The sequence below is a fragment of the Cibotium barometz genome, chromosome 61 (genome assembly GCF_041138505.1).
Source record: "Cibotium barometz isolate CiBa-2024 chromosome 61, ASM4113850v1, whole genome shotgun sequence".
In the NCBI taxonomy this organism is placed as follows: Eukaryota; Viridiplantae; Streptophyta; class Polypodiopsida; order Cyatheales; family Cibotiaceae; genus Cibotium; species Cibotium barometz.
In genome coordinates, this window is record NC_141106.1 from 34852863 (window position 1) to 34871899 (window position 19037).

General features: G+C 49.2%; 1 protein-coding gene across 1 annotated transcript in view; it reads right to left on the reverse strand.

Moving 5' to 3' along the window:
- The window catches only part of LOC147604831 (protein fluG-like), a 105861-nt gene that overhangs the window by 27297 nt on the left and 59527 nt on the right, over positions 1 to 19037 (reverse strand). The window contains exons 6-9 of the mRNA XM_086794863.1: positions 1270 to 1426; positions 1083 to 1178; positions 937 to 985; positions 547 to 812 (exon numbers count right to left, since the gene is read on the reverse strand). Coding sequence (XP_086650989.1) covers positions 547 to 812; positions 937 to 985; positions 1083 to 1178; positions 1270 to 1426 — 568 coding nt within the window. The remainder of the gene's footprint in view (positions 1 to 546; positions 813 to 936; positions 986 to 1082; positions 1179 to 1269; positions 1427 to 19037) is intronic.

Consider the following 19037-nt stretch of genomic DNA (forward strand, 5'->3'; position numbering starts at 1 on the left):
AGGTGTGATCAGAAGCCCTTAGCCACCAAAATTTTTGAACAGCTGAAGACATCAACTGAAAACAATAGACAGAATTGAAAGATTCGCACACACATAACACTTTTCTGGGTTGTAATGGCCTGCCAGCCAGAACACCCCCTGCCCAACCCCAAACCCCCCACCCCACCCCACCCCCGGGGCAAAAACAAAGGGCACAGGTATCTGCTTTGCTGTTATGACAGTAGAAACTAGAAAGGTCTGAAAAAAAAAAAGGGCAACGTAAACCACATCCTGAATGGTATGCTAAATCATAGTTAATTATCTTTGAAATATCATTAAAGGAACTCAGTAGGGAGAGAAAGAGAGAAAATTGCTGTACATGTCAGCCTCAATGAAAGAGGATGGAGGAGTAATATATATATATATATATATAACCGCACATGGAGTGTACAAGGGATAGGCTAAGGCAAGGTTAGCACACTAACAATTTATGTTGTATGCTAAATCATCGTTATGGGAGGCCTGCGAAAATTGGTACAATGCTGCAAAATAAAAACGTACACTTACCCTGCACCTTCTTTGTCCTGATCCGTCGGACCAAAGTAACCGGACATGCTTTACCACCTTCCCCTCATCACCATGCAGAAAAGCTTCTGATCCTTGTGAGCCTTGAACAGTGAGGTTTTCTAGCTGCTGATCTAGTTTATACAGGGTCACAGCATTCTTCCCAAGAATGTCACCTGCAGCTTGAAGCGCTTCCTCAAATGAAAGGTCTCCGTTGGCACAAGCCTCACCAAGAACATGCAGAATGGTTATACGTGCCCATTTGATCCCTTTACGCCACCCATTTCACGCAGTCAGAAACCCATGTCTTGAAACATTGCACCGTACTTTAAACTGCATAGATTCACACTAGTTTTGAACTAACAGTTAAATAGTGGTGCTTGGAAACCATACCAAGAAAGAACGTCTCCGGAAATGCATAGCCATCGGTGCTAAACATAACCTGTCAACTCGAACATGGAATATCAGGTTTGTAAGCTTTCCACTGCAGACGTGAGATCGCCACATTTCACAAAAATTGTAAATGAGAGTAATACGACCTTGTTCAAGGGAGCCAAGTCCAACAGTCCACTGATTGCAGAGCGCATGCCCTCAACACTCAGCTTAGGTACTGCCAATCCGAAGTCTAAATATACCTGCAGGGGACAACCCCACCTTCCTCAGTTCCAATTGTTTGAAAGAAGCTAAGTTGTGTACAAATGTGTACAAGGGATTAAAGGATATCACCTGCAGATAAACACTTGCTAGATATGAAGCTTCCTTTGAGAATGGGTATGACGCATGTAGCAAAACTAGACGACTCCTCGAAAACCGTTTGTCTTCCAGGACCGGACGGAGATGAAGAGGGTTTGCCAATCTGAGATCCAGGTCTTTGTCTCCAAACCTGATCAGAAAAAGCCATCAGCAAACCCAGATACAACTGTGATGACAAGAAGCTCCACATCTATATTCCTAAGATTCATATCAAGCAGAAATTCTTACAATGTTGCTCTACAAATGCTGATAGGCTTTTAAACTTTGGTCTTGATATCATCTGCTACCTTCAAACATCTTGACAAAGGGAGGAAGGGGAAAAAAGTCATATATAGTGAGGTGGCCTGGTGTGTTAAGTTCATTTGTCCTTATACATGGAAATTTGGTGATGACTAAGAATTTTTCTTTGATGCTCTTCTCCTGAAATCTTTAATCTACAAAGTGTGTGCTTTTTCTGCTTTCCTCTTGCTTTAGATCTTGAATGGCGATAATAATGCACTGCTTCTCATACTCTCAACCCAAAAGTGTGCTTTTTCTTTTGCCCTTGATTTCTTCCTTCCCTTTGGCTACTAGTCCTCCATATGTGAAATGCCCCTTGCGGCTATCACACAAAAAGAAAAACCAACAGGTAGAAAAAGAATACCTACTACTAGACTGTAACCTGTTAGGGTTAGGGTTGCAGGCAGACAAGAACACAAAGAGAATGAACAGCAACAAGCACTCTCAAGAGAGAGATTGTAACACGCGGAATCTCTGGGGGTCTTCTTTCAGCCCTAAACACCACTGGAAACAAGCTGATGCAAAACGCAGACATGAAGAGAGAGTAGAGAGAGAGAGAGATATGCTGGAAATTCAGTATATTCTGATGGTACAAAAAGGTACCTACAAATCTACAGCCTTTGGCTGTCTTCTTGAAAAGGTGAACATCACCAAAACAGTCCCTAACTATGACCCATCCCTTAAAGGAATGAATGATTCTAATGAAGAGCCTCTTTGCCTATTTATAGGCCTTTGGATTCCTTGGGGAACTGGCCAACCAGCAGTCACCCAGCCAACTGGGTACCTAATCCCTAAATGGAGATGCGCTTGCAGCCGCCTCAGCCGATAGCTCCTATGTTCTTCTTTGGTTCAGCTGACAGCCGACAACATCTTCAGGTCATCTTCAAGTCCCCAATGCACACTGTGCTCCATATCCTAGCTTTAATCTGTTTTTCTTGGCTGCCCCTTCTGGATTAGCCCTGAGAATGTACATGAGCATGTCATGCACATGACATCCCCCTCTGCTAAACTTGATGACGGGATTCCAACCTGCTCTTGGATGACTATCATCATCCCATTCTTTTCCCGAAGTCCCTCTGTCATCCATCCATCCCTAGCAACCCTTTTCTCTGAAAACCCGACCCGATCTCCAAAACCACTCTGACTCTGAATAAGATCTATGCATCTGTTCCATCAATCCACAATCCATTCCTGCCCTGACTCTAAACACTATCTTGGTCTTCATTCCTGAAAAATGAGTCTGGCACTCACATCAGCCCTTGGAGGATAATCCTCCCTTGGGACCGTTGCCTGAGAACCTATCTGGCTCACAGGATTGCCATCCCCTCTGGCTTTGTGGTACACCACCAACAAACCTCCTGGGAGCTCTTCCTGTTCCTGTGTTCCTTGCCTTGGGCTTCATATCCGTGTACTTTCTTGTACCTTGGACCTGTACACCATCATATGGGACTGATTCAGTGTTTAGCTTTGCTGAGCCTGATGCTCTAATATCAATGTAACACGCGGAAGCTCTGGGGGTCTTCTTTCAGCCCTAAACACCACTGGAAACAAGGTGATGCAAAACGCAGACATGAAGAGAGAGAGAGAGAGAGAGAGAGAGATGCTGGAAATTCAGTATATTCTCATGGTACAAAAAGGTACCTACAAATCTACAGCCTTTGGCTGTCTTCTTGAAAAGGTCAACATCACCAAAACAGCCCCTAACTATGACCCATCCCTTAAAGGAATGAATGATTCTAATGAAGAGCCTCTTTGCCTATTTATAGGCCTTTGGATTCCTTGGGGAACTGGCCGACCAGCAGTCAGCCAGCCAACTGGGTACCTAATCCCTAAATGGAGATGCGCCTGCACAGCCGCCTCAGCCGACAGCTCCTATGTTCTTCTTTGGTTCAGCCAACAGCCGCGACAACATCTTCAGGTCATCTCCAAGTCCCCACTGCACATTTTTTTTTTCCGAGAAAAGATCCTTTCATTAGTTATATAAAAACGACTACAAAATATCCTCTCTTGCTCACAAGAAAAACAGAGCAGTGAACAAAGCAAGGCAGCCCAGGAGACTCTCCCTAGGTGCTGAAAAGTACAAGCATCAGTACAAAGAATTGAGGGGCTAAATCATACAATAGGAGGGGGGAAAAGCCAAACAGGTGGCCTGTAATGCCAACGGGGGGGCCCGCGTGTAGGGTATAGAAGGGGCCGCTGCGCCAGGTGGTGTGAAAGGCCTCGCCACAAGATCGCCTCATCCGAGTCGCCCCGGATGCGGTCATACTGTCCTCGCAGGGTGTGGATTAAACTCTGCAAAATCCCCTGTACAGTCTCTGCTAGTGGCTCCAGTCTCCCCTCAAAGGCCCTGAAACACCGGGCCCTCCAGGTGAACCAGATGGTGAAGCTGCTGAGGAGCTCCCATCGTAGATCCCTCTCCTGTGTCGAGCTGGCGGACGAGAAATCCGGTGAAGGAACAAGGCGAGGCTGGCCCCTAATGAATCTGATGGCCTGATCGTCCTGCTCCGTCTCATAGCCCATAGCAAGCCCTGACGAAGTCGACCAAGCAGCGGCACCCCACGTAAACATACCCTCTGGAGAGAGGGGGGCCAGAATACGCAGCATCCGCAGCCAAATCTGCTGCGCCTGAGGGCAATCCCATAGGCAATGTCTCTGTGTCTCCATAGGGTGGCCGCATCGGACGCAGGCCGCCGGAAGACCGCTGTAGACAAGCCAGGTGCCAACTGCTGAGCCCGTGTGGGCGACCAGCCCCACTGGAAAGTCGCGATCCTGCGGGCCTGTCGACTAGCCCAGAGCCGGGCCCAAAAATCCTCCAGGAACTCCTGTGAAAGTCCCTGTAGCCGTCAGTGCCCCGCTGCAGCAGCGGGAGAGACCATCCTCCTCGCCGTCAAAATATGCCGCCCCAGCCGAACAGTATACTAGAAAAAGGTGATCTCTGTGGCCTCAAGGGATGCATAAGGATCATGCCACTCGTACTCCCCAAGGTCCCACTGTATAGCCGGGCCAAGGGGCGCGCTGCATATGCCCATATGCGCCAATCCGGGAGCACATCTGCAGGGTCTGGGTCAATATGCCACTTCCGAGAAGCGGCAGCCACTACCCGTATCCTCTGAAAGGTGCACTCTGCAACCAAAGGCGACTCCACCTCCACTCTCTGAAGTCTGCCCTCATCCTGAATCTCATAGTAGAGGCATCTGCCATCCTCAGTGCTAGCTCTGACAGCAATCAGGATCTCCAACTGTGTAAAGGCTCCCATCCACCGTGGGGCCACTAGCTCGAGAGGCATGAACCACTCCTCTGTGAGTGCCTCCTGAATGTCATCCCTCATAATCAACCCCCCTCTGAAGTGACTCAGTCTCTCCACCTAGATCTCCTCTGGGAGACTGCAAAAGGCCTGCCAGTCTCCAAAGCTACGTGCTGGGCCTGCCGCCAAAGGTCCCCAGGCTAGACGAGGCCGAGAACCCAGCATATGACCCTGCTCTGTGCAAACCGCTGGGCTCCAAATGAGCGGCTGTCTGGCCCGCTCCTCAAAACACGAAGGAGGTCCTCAACACGGAGGTCTCTGCGAGAGTCCCGGTCTCAGCAGCTCCCAAGCTCTCAGGATGCTCAAAGCAAATCTGTCCTCCCATCCTCTACTGAGGCCTGTCCTCCTGATCTCTATGAAGATCCATCGAATCTCTGGTGCCCAAGTGCCCCCTGCTGGGGGAGCCCGAGCCTGCAGCCCGCTGCAAAAGAAGCTCTTTCCAAGGCTGAGTGCCTGGAAGCAGCCCCCGAACAATAAGCTTCCCCAATAAGGCTCTACTCTGATCGACTGGATCTATAATGCCCCAAGCCTCCCTGGGCCAGCGGAAGTGTAATAACTGCCCAAGCAACCTTCTCCTCCCTGTCCACCCAAAGGGCCAAACCCTGCAGACCAAAAGGTGTCCCATCTACCAGGCATCATCGAACCATATCTCCGGATCCTGCTCTCACCCAAGTGGTGCTCCTGCATCATCAAAATATCAATATTGCCACCAACCAGGCATCTCTGCAGCTCCTGCCTCAAGCAACCCCGATAGCGTATATAATGTGCTCTGCCAAGGCCCTATACATTCCATGAGATGATCCTCATGGATGACTTGCTGAGGTGGATGCTGTCTATGCCGTACGGCAGGCCTTCGCAAGCGGCTTGGATGGAGAATAGTCCCCATCCGAGCGGCTACGAATCTGCCCACCCGATGTGCTGCAAGAATCACAGATCAGGCGCCAGTGGTGTGTCCCATGGCGACTGCCTCCCGCTCCGACAGAGCAACCTCGTGTATGCATACATATCCAGGGTCGCGTGCTAAGTCTGCCACTATGCGAACGACCAAATGACGAATCCCTGAGGCATCCACACTCCCGGGATCCAAGAAAAAATGAGCCAACTCCCATAGTCGGCCTATCACATCTGTCACCTCCAGATCGCTCACATGGTGGGAGAACTCAACTGCCTGAGTCCTCAAAATGCTAAGAGCGAGCTCTAGAGTCCACTCCCGGTCATATGGACCACAGAGAGGGAACGAGAAGGCCACCGCTGAATCAAGTGCCTCCTCCCCGCGGGCTGGAGGTATCACTACATGAACTCGGATGGGTGCTGGCTCATGGGGGCCCTCTACTCCAAAAAGGCGTGTGAAGGAGTAATCAAAAGCCTCCGAGCGATGTCTAGTGCCGAGGCGACTCAGCCGACTGCGGATAGATGATATCCGTGAAGCCCGAATCGGCATGGTAAGTCTCCTCTGCGGTGCTCGATCAAGATCGATGCTCAGAGCCCTCCGGACTGCAGGTGAACGCCAGGGGACTGCTAGGGCCTCACGGGGAGCTGAGGCGGGCCGGGGGGGGGAGGAGGGGTGGAGAAGGAGGCGCTACCGAAACCGGAGCGGGGACGGTAGGCGGCGAAGGTGGAAGCGAGGCGGTAGGGGGGGATGGGGGTGGGGGGGGTGAAGGAGGGGGTGCTGGCATCTCCTGGTCCTCAGTCGTCGCAGGGGTCTCCTCCTGTAGGGGAGCAAAGCTATTTCTCACGGGAACCCAGTGATGCTGAGACTGTGGCTGCTGCTGCATCGGTCTCAAGGCGTGCTGCTGCGGCTGTCTCCCTCAACGGCGCCCCTGTCCAGGCTGCCACTCCGAGATCTCTGTGGCCTGAGCAGGTGTTCCGGAGGCTGCCTGCCGAGCCGCATCTGTGGGCGGGCCATCAGGGGCCTGCTGCTGCGGTGAGGGTCGGGGTCTCCTGCGAGGACAGGCCTTGGCCAGATGGCCGACCTGCCTGCAAATAAAGCACTGGTTCGGGAGCCCCGAGAACTCCACTCTCTGATCAATCCATCCCCCCCCTATCCTAGGTAGCTGAATGACCTTCGAAGGGAGGAGATGTCAGGAACCAAAACTCTGACTGAAGGTAGCCCAGCTGCTCTGGCCACCACTGAAGCTGCTGTGGGGCCAGTCTCTAGCACCGAACCCACCAATGCTCCTAGCCTAGAAAGGAGCGGCAGGTACTCACGGCAGAGTCCAGGGAAGCAAACTGTAACATGGAAAAGGCGCTCTCCCTGCTCGGCCGCTGCTGGGTCAAAGCCATGCTACCAAGGTCTGAAGAATGCCCGAGCACCCCTGATGTCTAGGGGACTCATGGCTAGGACCTTGGCCACGCTCTGGGCAGTCTCGAACTCGATCTAGTAGTGACCACGGCCCAGTAGCTGAACGTCCAGGATCTTGCCCACATCTGCAAGAAGGCGGGCCTGGAGAAGATCCCGGATCTCCCCTCTGCTGGGGCGAGTGTCGACTATACGGCAGATGGTGGAGTGTGCCTGGAGGCGTTCCACCTCTTCGGAGAGGCTCGCTTCCTCTTCTGGCGAAAGAGAAAGCTTGATGGGGGTATCCTCAGGGGCGGGCGAGGGTGCTGCGGGAGAGTCCCTGTGAGGTGGGGCGGGAGGAGCCTCCATCAGTGTCTGAAGCAAAGTCGAAGGCGGAGCGAAAACGGGGAGACTTGCAAGAGCCGAGCTGCACACAAAGGACGGAGGGGAAAGGCAAAAGGCAAAAAGAAAAAAGAAGAAGACCCCGGGGACGAAAAAAATCAGAAAAAGGGGGGGGGGGGGGGAGGTAAGGCGGCGAAGACAAAAAACCCAAGGGGGGCGGCGGAACAACGCGAAACAGGGGGCGGGGGGGGAAGATAAGGCGACGGCGTCGAACAAGGGGGGGCGGGGCGCTGAAGAAAAACAGGAGGGCGCGAAGGAGAGGAGGAGGAGTAGGGGGGCAGGCGCTGCAGCGCTGGGGCGCGCAGGACAACCAGGCGGGGGAGGGGGGGCAAACGCGAGTGCAGGCGGGGGGGAGGGGGGGGTGAGCAGGTGCGATGGCAGGAGAGGGGGGAAGGCGAGCAGTCAGCGCGAGCGGGGGCGAGCGTAGCTTCAGCGAGCGCTATGCCCTATCCTCTTCTAGCAGTATTCATGGAGGTCACACGTTGATATCGTAAGTCCCCACTGCACATTGTGCTCCATGTCATAGCTTTAATCTGTTTTTCTTGGCTGCCCCTTCTGGATTAGCCCTGAGAATGTACATGTGCATGTCATGCACATTAACACGCGGAAGCTCTGGGGACTTCTTTCAGCCCTAAACACCACTGGAAACAAGCTGATGCAAAACGTAGACATGAAGAGAGAGTAGAGAGAGAGAGAGATATGCTGGTCTTCTTTAAAAGGTGAACATCACCAAAACAGTCCCTAACTATGACCCATCCCTTAAAGGAATGAATGATTCTAATGAAGAGCCTCTTTGCCTATTTATAGGCCTTTGGATTCCTTGGGGAACTGGCCGACCAGCAGTCGACCAGCCAACTTGGTACCTAATCCCTAAATGGAGATGCGCCTGCAGCCGCCTCAGCCGACAGCTCCCATGTTCTTCTTTGGTTCAGCCGACAGCATCTTTAGGTCATCTCCAAGTCCCCACTGCACACTGTGCTCCATGTCCTAGCTTTAATCTGTTTTTCTTGGCTGCCCCTTCTGGATTAGCCCTGAGAATGTACATGAGCATGTCATGCACATGACAGAGATGGTGATAGATGCTCACACAAAGAAGATAGCATACAATGTGTGGAGCTTGGGGGTTGACTCCACAATATCAAAATACAATAAATGAGTGGTGTCCTTTCACACCTAATATCCAAGGGGAAAAACCCAAAGGGAGAAAAGTACCCTTGGTTAGCCCATGTTCACATGTGGCACTAAGCATAGCATATATGCCAATATAACCAACGGGATTTGAACACGTAGCCTGCACCTTTGAAGCCCCAAGCCTTAACCTCTTGAATAAAGAGTTCTTGGTGCTTAAGGTATAAACACTGCAAATTATAACCACTCTGCAAGCCCCACAGCCCAGTCACCTCTCTTCTTTATTGTTCATGTTGCCCACTTTTGTCATTAGTTAGCAACAATGTTGTTAAGGCCTCCAAGCCTTGTCTTAAGGCTTCAAAACCTTAAGCTTTCATATCCATAAAGCTAGACCAGGCCACGATTTCCTCACCTGTTTCTTCATTGTTCGTCTTGCCCACTTTTGTTGTCAGTTTGCACATCTAGCAACCACACTGTTAAGGCCTCCAAGCCTTGTCTTAAGGCTTTAAAACCTTAATGCTTTCTTTTTGTTTTATTTTCCATTCCATGGTGAGATATGCCATGGACATTATTGTATCACTTTGGTCTCATAGGCCCATTGGGTCTTTAGTAGACGCTTTAAATATATCTTTCTTTCTTTCTTTCTTTCTTTCTCTCTCTCTCTCTCTCTCTCCCTTCATTGTTCGTGTTGCCCACTTTTATTGTCAGTTTACACCTCTAGCAACCACATTGTTAAGGCTTCCAAGCCTCGTCTTAAGGCTTCAAAACCTTAAAGCTTGTATCCAAGATCTCGCCCGGATCATAGTACTTATGTCACCATTTGGATGGTTTTGGATGCTATTGACAAACTACGTAATGGAAGAGCCCAAGACCAGGATGGTCTGGTGGCAGAACGTTTTTCACATGCCAGAGATGTATTGGCACCACTGCTAGTACACATGTTTAGTAGGGCCATTTGCAAAGGTTTCCTAGATAGTTGGTCGGCACATACTATTGTACCTCTATTTAAGAGTGGTGACCCCATGATACCAGGGAACTACAGGACTATCATGATTGGCCATTGCTTGGCCAAGATATTTGGATCTATTTTGGATCGAGAGCTAAGTAGATGGGCTGAGACACATGGACTCAGAACACCTGGGCAGGCAAGTTTCAGATGAGGTTTCACGACTTTGGATCACATATTTACCCTCAAGGATCTCATTGAGGAAGGACAAGCAGGGGGGGAGAGGATATATTGCTACTTTGTGGACTTCCGCAAAGCCTTTGACATGGTGCCACGTGCCAGACTCATGAGGAGATTGCATGATATTGGTGTTCCCAAGGAGATGTAGTGGGGCATTTATGCATTATATGAGGCGGTGATAGGCAGAGTACGGACTCCCGAAGGCATGTCGGATACAGTGACTAGCACCATTGGGGTGAAGCAGGAATGCCCACTGTCACCCACCCTTTTTGGACTTTACATTGATGAGATATCCGACTACATTGACAGGATGGGGGGGTAGGGGGCCAGTCTGGCAAGGGTTTGGATACCCATATACTGCTATAGGCCGATGACATTGTACCTATTGCAGACTCCCCTGAGGGTTTGCAATAGCATTTGGATGCTTTGCAGTCGTTTTGTGCAGGTAGGGACCTCGCAGTGAACCTTGGGAAGACTAAGATTAAGGTCTTCAATACCGGCCTGGGTGACTAGATCCGACCATCAGTTCACTTTTAGAGGTGAATCAGTGGAGTACACCAGAGCAGACCACAGTTCTTTATGAGGCAAGCAGCAGAGGCTAGATTGGCACGTGGATATGTAGCCCTAAGGGCACTAGATTGACAATGTGCCTACATTCAGTTTTAGAAGCCGTGCACCAAACTCTGGTTGTTTGACACATTGGTCACACCTACACTCTTATATGGCTCACCCATATGGGGACCCAGCCTCTACCACACAAGGAGGGAGCCGCATGTGATGAAGTTAGAGGATTAGAGGTGTTTGGGGCTTTTCTTATTGGAGCTCAGACGCCATCAAGAGGCTCTCCTACAAGCCAAAACAGCACACCAGGGTCCACCCCGCCAGCAAGCCATGACAGATTTTTTTAGGGCCAGGACCACCCCGGCAAATACGACCAGGACCTCCACTACCCCCTCGGAGAGCCAGACGTCCTCCAGGAGGAGTCACCCTTGACAGAGCCATAGCACTTTGTCAAAGCGAGACGCCCATGCTTATCAGGACCTCGTCCACGGCCGCTTTATCACCGGTGGATTAGAGCCATCATCACCTGCCACAAGAGACGACTGCTCCGCCACTTTAGTCTCTCTATCTTACAGCACCCCATGAGAGAGATACTGAGATGAGCAAATTACACCAGTCTTATGCTAGTTGTAGATATTATACACTTTTGTTGTACCTCAATAGGAGTATTTTCCTTTCATAGCTGTTTAGGACTGTTTTAGGACCTTTTTAGTCCTTTTTGTCTTACCTTTCCTTTGTTGCTTGAGTTTTCCTCCCAGATGTTATCCATTAGGAGCTCCTAGTACCGTACTTTTCCTCATAGTTATTTCAGTTTCAGTTAGTTGTTTTTAGCTTTTCTTACACAGACATTGTATCAGATCCACCAATTGTTGTAACCTTTTTGGTCTCATAGGTCATTTTGGCCTTTTGAAGACGTTAATATATCATTTCATTTCTCTCTCTCTCTCTCTCTCTCTCTCTCTCTCTCTCTCTCTCTCACTTCTTCCATACCAGCACTCCGAGGGCCGATCCACCCATCATACCCAGACCACAGGCTAGTGCAGGAGCTCGGTCGAGAGGTGTGACACTCGACAGAGCCACTAAGTTATGCAGAGCTCGACACCCCAGACTCCATGGCCCTCGCCCACAGCCACACCACCACGGGAGGATATGGGTCATCATCTCCCATCATCGCAGGACCTTCTCGCGCCAGCTCAGTTTTACCACCTTGAGCACCATGTCAAAGCGGCCCATGAGGAATGTATTAGGGTGATATGAGAGCTCTCTGCTCATGTACCTAGATCAATTCTAGATTTTTGTTGTCTTTCTTTATTACTATTTTGTACCCAGGATGATGTACCTCATGGATATGATGTAACCTTTTGGTCTAATAGGTCATTTTGTCCTTTTGAAGACGTTAATACAACTTTCTTTCTTTCTTTCTTTCTTTCTCTCTATTTTATTTTCCATTCCATGATGAGACATGCCATGGACATTATTGTATCACTTTGGTTTCATATGCCCATTGGGTCTTTAGTAGACACTTAATATATCTTTCTTTATTTCTTTCTTTCTCCATTGGGCCTTGTGTAAGACGAAAATATAACTTTCTTTCTTTCTCCATTGGGCCTTCTATAGACAAAAATATAATTTTCTTTCTTTCTCTTATGGGTGATACAATATGAGGATCAAAGATGCCTGGGCATGTACTTGATGGAGCCCAAACAACACAGGATGTAGTGTTAAGGCAGGATGCTGAGAGATAAGCCCAGCCTTGACAAGACATCTCTCAAAGCGTCATCACAGATTTCTGTGTGGTAGAGGCATCCACATCAAGTTCCATCACCCATACTAGTTGCCCCTACTCCAACATCAAAGTCCACCACCCATACCCGTGCCTTTGCCAAAGTTGTTCTCAATGACAGGCCCAATCTATCTTACAGGCCAGATGCCCTCAATGGAGAGTAATACTTCATCCGAGAGAGGCAGATCCAGAAGATTCTTTGCCGATATGGCATGCTCCGATCACAAAGACCTGACATTCCCTTGACCATCAGATCAGTTCTAGTCGAGGTGGGTATAGTCATTAGCTGATAGCGACATATATTGCTCTACCCAAGATCATACATACACTAGTGTTGGATTGTTTCTTCTTTCAGTTTTCCATGGCTCAGTATATCCATGGTACCATTGAATCACTTTTGGTCCCATAGACCTTTGGGGTCTTTCGTAGACATCTCTCTCTCTCTCTCTTTCTCTCTCTCTCGTAATGGTTGGTTGATTAGATTACGAAAATGTAATACAAAGCAAAGGTCGCATGACCAGCTATAAGCCTTCAATAGCCTCGTCTTGCGACCCAACACCCAATCATCCCATGCATGAGAAGAATCCATCCTAGGAAGGCACCCAGAGACTGCACTTGTTGCTGCAACATGAAACCGGCCTTCAGAAATCTAATGGGCGGTGGAACAAACACTCGCACACAAAACACTTCATCACCCATGAGAACCTGGAAAAGGAAAACAAACAGGGGAGCTAGAATGCTCTTGCAAATAGTACAAGGACACCGATTGGCCCCAAAACGCAGTGGCGCCCCTTGCGGTATTTCTTTACTTGATCAAAAATGACTACATAGTACAACTTGTCGAATCCTTTACCAAAAGGATCCCTTTTAGCTTTTCACCCAGGACTTTCCAAATAAGAACTCTCGTTATTACAGCAAAGCATTCCATAGGGAAGGCACACCTGTACAATATCTCCCTGCTTGAAAAGGTCTTCTCCATCTCAACCATGGATCCCCACGAACCCTTTCCCAAACAGCAGGAGGGTTGTACCAAACCATATGTCCTTCCTATAGTCATAGCCTCCATGTAACCTTGAGAAAACTATAACCTGTTCACATGAATCCAAAGACATGTTCTCCACATGAAACCAAAGACCTGTATCCGATAAACCATAGACCTGTATCCATAAACCATAGGCCTGTATCCTTGTTACCAAAGTCCTGTTTCTTCTCGAAAACCAATGTCCTGTTTCCATGACAGATAAATCCACATATGCACCATCCAATCACGGTGCCAAAAACCTAGAGAGAGAAAGATAGAGGACGTGTCAAGCCATCCCTGAATACACATAGGTCCAAGACGAAGAGCAACACACATCTCTTCCAAGAACATCATCCTGTGCATATGTAGCTTGATCCTCTCTATCCCAATCTCGTAAACAAAGCCTGCTTGCAAGAGAGAGAGAGAAACCCCTTGGCTGTTAGCCCCTCGGTGCCTCCTTCAACTCACCTTCTTCCAAGAGAGATAGAGAGAGAGAGACCCACGCTGGCTGCTTCTACACATGCAGCCGTCTGGCGTAGAGAGTCTCCCATCTGACCCTCGTCTGTCTGCCATATTGTCTGCAGAGAGACTCTTGCCTGACGCCTGCCTAGCTGCCCATTGCTCGTTGCCCATAGATGTAGTTGCCTGGTTGCTTTTTACTTGCTAGTAACCCATGCTCAACCACCTAATCACCGGCCTGGTTGCCCATGTGCAGCAACACCCTGGTGTAGGTCATGTGCATCAGCACTTATCAGCGCCCAACTGCAGCAACTCATACATGCAAATATAACAACGCCCAACGGCCAACAACAGCATCAGTACGTCAACAGCAGCATCAGCCAATAGCAGCGGCAGCGGTACTCGATGGCGACGGCGATGGTGGCGGCGGTACCAGCAGCGACGGCGCCTGTACCAACGACGGTGACAGTTTCGACTTTGTACCTAGCGACGGCTCTGGCAGCGGCAGCACCTGTACCAGCAACAGCGCCCGACTATACCCAGCGGCGGCGGCGCCAGTACACCTAACGGCGGCGCAGCAGCAGTAGCTGGTGGTGGCGGCACGACTGTACCCTGTGACGACGCGGAGGCAGGCTGGCGGCAGTACCCGTGCGCCACACCATGGCCACCTTCCACACGGCAATCCACCCCTACTCGCCACCCTTCGCCCTCTTTAAAGAAACAAAGCGCTTTTCATAAAAACGCCAAAAGCAACTTATCAAAAACGCATGCCTTCAGATAATATTATTAGGCCTTTAAGTCATCAAAGGTTTAAAAACCTTAGAACTTTATAAAAATCTCTTTTGTCCCCTTTCACACTTGGGCTGGCCACTAACATGGGTTTCCTTTTCACATTCAGCTGATGCCTGTCCACATTGTGCATCCCATGCTCGTGCCCACCTGCTTGTTGTTCAGAGGGAAAAACACAGGCTCGTAACATACCCCCCTCTTGAAAAATATAGCAAGCGTCCTCGATTGCACTCAATAACACAGTAAGGCATACAATGAAGAAAGAGTCCCCATGTGACCAAAGCAATGCCCCTCCAGTGCATCTGGGTGATAAAACAATCATCCTGAACAATAAGGTCACACTGTCACATCGAAGTGACTAACAACTCTTGCTTGTTCCTTCAAAACAAGCAGCAAAAGTCTAAAATCAAGCGGAAACACGTAATCTGTGTTAGCCAAAAACAAAACCATGCATCATACATATGACAAACATATGCATGACACATATATGCATTCGCAAACAATATGCTCCTCAAGATGCTCTACCCACTCCACAATAACAGTCTCAGGGTTGCTCACAAGCCTTACACCCATGGGTATACCTGTAGGACCCACGACTGAAGGTACAACATGAGCATATGAAAGCACTCAATGCATCTAAACTATACATCCACTAAGTACTTTCCACATATGTCCCTCTTGATGCTTTACACACTACTTGTGGCCATCCCTCAGGAGCCACACTCAGTGATACACCATGAACATGGTAAAGTACCTGATGTATCATATCAACATACATGCATCTCATCCTCACACATCCAGAGTATTATCCAATGTATTCTCAAGGATACCAGGATCCAATGGCACCAGAATACCATAATACCTCAGAAAGTGTATAAATACATGCACAAATAGAGTTCAATCCATATATGAGCCAAACCAACTCTAGGACTGCTCACAAGACTTATGCCCTCCATAGAGTCTCAAAGTGTTAGCTCAGGTTGCCGCATCCTTTGAGCTCAACCAAACCATGCTATTCCAAAGGAGACCAACTCCACAAATAGCATCATCTCAATATCCAATTGATCGATCCTGTGGTCAAGAACAGCCAGAACCATATGACAAAGATCAATGTCCCAATCTTCCTCAGTCATACCTTAGTTCCAAAGGCAAAAACCATCCATAGTTGTTGTTATAGTTCATGGTGCAGCCCGACTGTGAACCATACCCAACTTTACCATCTCATGTGACTAGTACACAATACCATAGAAGTCCCATAAGCAAATGTACTGTCAGCCTCAGTACCTCGGGTGAATACAAAGATGTCACCAAGCGACTTCTAGATGAAAAACTGAGCCTGACTATAACAAGGGAGCGGAGGTGCTACCCCCCTCTTGAGCATCAGGCAATGCTCCAAACCCATGCTCTGCTGAACCTGAATAAGCCGTCGCAAGAGTCGGCTCCAACTCAAAGGCATGAAGGTAAAGCTGCAATACCTAAGGTGAATCTGCTAAGTCCCCTCCTCCATCCACTTCGCATCCATTGGTGAGCAGTTCTTGAACTTCACACGATAGCGATGGGAAACTTTACCTCGTACATTTCTTTCCTTATGTGCCAATATCTGCTTGGGAATAAGAACCTCATCAAGTTCCTCCGCTTCCGTCTGAGCCTCATTTGATACATCCACATGCACCTAGAAACCTGCTTGCACTCCACCCAAGTGGTAAGCACAAGTCCCAACAATGAAGCATAGTAGCTCACCACTGCTAAACATAGAAAGAAGCTGCCTTCCGAACCCATGAAGCCTCCGTGAAGATACCACTGATGACCAAGTGTCGAAAGCCATAGCCTTCAACCCATCTCTTGCACCATAACTCTTCAACTGCTTTGTTCTTGGCTGACTACTTCCTGTCCTTGGTGTCTTTTCTCCTGAGCTTCATCTTTAGCTTTTGCTCTTCACCTCATATAGGCAAAGACAATCAATCCTGCACTGTCTCCTGTACTTCCTTTTCACTTCCCTCATGTTGAACCTTTTGATGTGACAACCACGGGCTCGCCTCCTTGAGAAAGTCGACAATATCCCGACGATGGAACCATGAAACCAGCCATCATAAATCTGATGGGCGGTGGAACAAACACTCGCACACAAAACACTTCATCACCCATGAGAACCTGGAAAAGGAAAACAAACAGGGGAGCTAGAATACTCCTGCAAATAGTACAAGGACACCGATTGGCCCAAAACACAATGGCGCCCCTTGCGGTATTTCTTTACTTGATCAAAAATGACTACATAGTACAACTTGTCGAATCCTTTACCAATAGGATCCCTTTTAGCTTTTCACCCAGGACTTTCCAAATAAGAACTCTCGTTATTACAGCAAAGCATTCCATAGGGAAGGTACACCTGTACAATATCTCCCTGCTTGAAAAGGTCTTCTCCATCTCAACCATGGATCCCCACGAACCCTTTCCCAAACAGCAGTAGGGTTGTTATGTCCTTCCTATAGTCACAGCCTACATGTAACCTCGAGAAAACTATAACCTGTTCACATGAATCCAAAGACATGTTCTCCACATGAAAAGGTTATGCAAGATCTCTTTTTTCAGAATCTTAGACAATCTTTGTCCTTTAATATTATTTTATTTTTTGATGTACCCATTGTATCCGATAAACCATTGACCTATATCCATAAACCATAGGCCTGTATCCTTGTTACCAAAGTCCTGTTTCTTCTCGAAAACCAATGTCCTGTTTCCATGACAGATAAATCCACATATGCACCATCCAATCACGGTGCCAAAAACCTAGAGAGAGAAAGATAGAGGACGTGTCAAGCCATCCCTGAATACACATAGGTCCAAGACGAAGAGCAACACACATCTCTTCCAAGAACATCATCCTGTGCATATGTAGCTTGATCCTCTCTATCCCAATCTTGTAAACAAAACTTGCTTGCGAAGAGAGAGAGAGAGAAACCCCTTGGCTGTTAGCCACTCGGTGCCTCCTTCCGCTCACCTTCTTGCAAGAGAGATAGAGAGAGAGAGACCCACGCTGGCTGCTTCCACACATGCAGCCATCTGGCGTAGAGAGTCTCCCATCTGACCCTCGTCTGACTGCCATATTGTCTGAAGGAGAGACTCTTGCCTGACGCCTGCCTAGCTGCCCATTGCTCGTTGCCCATAGATGTAGTCGCCTAGTTGCTTTTTACTTGCTAGTAACCCATGCTCAACCACCTAATCACCGGCCTGGTTGCCCATGCATGTGCAACAGCACCCTGGTGTAGGTCATGTGCATCAGCACTTATCAGCACCCAACAGCAGCAACTCATACATGCATAACAGCGCCCAGCGGCCAACAACAGCATCAGTACGTCAGCAGCAGCATCAGCCAACAGCAACGGCGGCGGCACTCAGCGGCAGCGGCGGCGGCACCCGACTATACCAGCGGCGGCGGCGCGGTGGCTCTGACAGTGGCTCTGACAGCGGCACTAGCGGCACTGATCGCGGCGCCCGACTGTACCAACGGCAGCGGCGCGGCTCTGTACCCGACGGCGGCGCCCGACTGCACCCGGCGGTAGTACCTGTTGGTAGCGGCGGCAGTTCCGAGTCTGTACCTAGCGGCGCGACAGCTCTGGCAGCGGCGGCACCTATACCAACGGTGGCGCCCGACTGTACCCGACGGCGGTGCCAGTACCTGACGGCGGTGCAGCAGCAATAGCTGGTGGTGGCGGCACGGCTGTACCCTGTGGCGACGCGGAGGCATGGCTGGCGGTAGTACCCGTGCGCCACACCATGGCCACCTTCCACACGGCAATCCACCCCTACTCGCCACCCTTCGCCCTCTTTAAAGAAACAAAGCGCTCTTCATAAAAACGCCAAAAGCAGCTTATCAAAAACACATGCCTTGAAATAATATTATTAGGCCTTTAAGTCATCTAAGGTTTAAAAACCTTAGAACTTTATAAAAATCTCTTTTGTCCCATTTCACACTTGGGCTGGCCACTAACATGGGTTTCCTTTTCACATTCAGCTGATGCCTGTCCACACTGTGCGTCCCATGCCCGTGCGGCGTGCCCACCTGCTTGTTGTCCAGAGGGAAAAACACAGGCTCGTAACACAACTACAACCAAATACACGTGTAACCTCGTCTATGGCGAGCACAGCGGAATGATAACATTCACAACCGCCCGAGCAACAAAGTATCAGACATCCTTACAACACCTAGTCTCGCCATACGATTGAATTGTCGTCTACAATTATTTTTCTATGGCCAAGTAATCACACGAGAGGTGGCCAACAAGCACGGAGTTCTCATCTCGAGGAGAATCTGGAGGTCTCCAAGAAGTGAACCATAACACCTCCTACCATGATTTAACCAAATGATCTAGTAGAGGAAAAGCAGATACACGCACAAATTATTTAGAACATCCCACCAAGATGCAACAATCCGGGTCTTCCCATGCACAATACCCACATCCTCCAAAAATGCAACGGTCGTGTCTATCCATGGCTGGGAATCAACACACATAGCTTGAAGTAAAGTCCACCTACGGGCAAGAAGGTGTACCC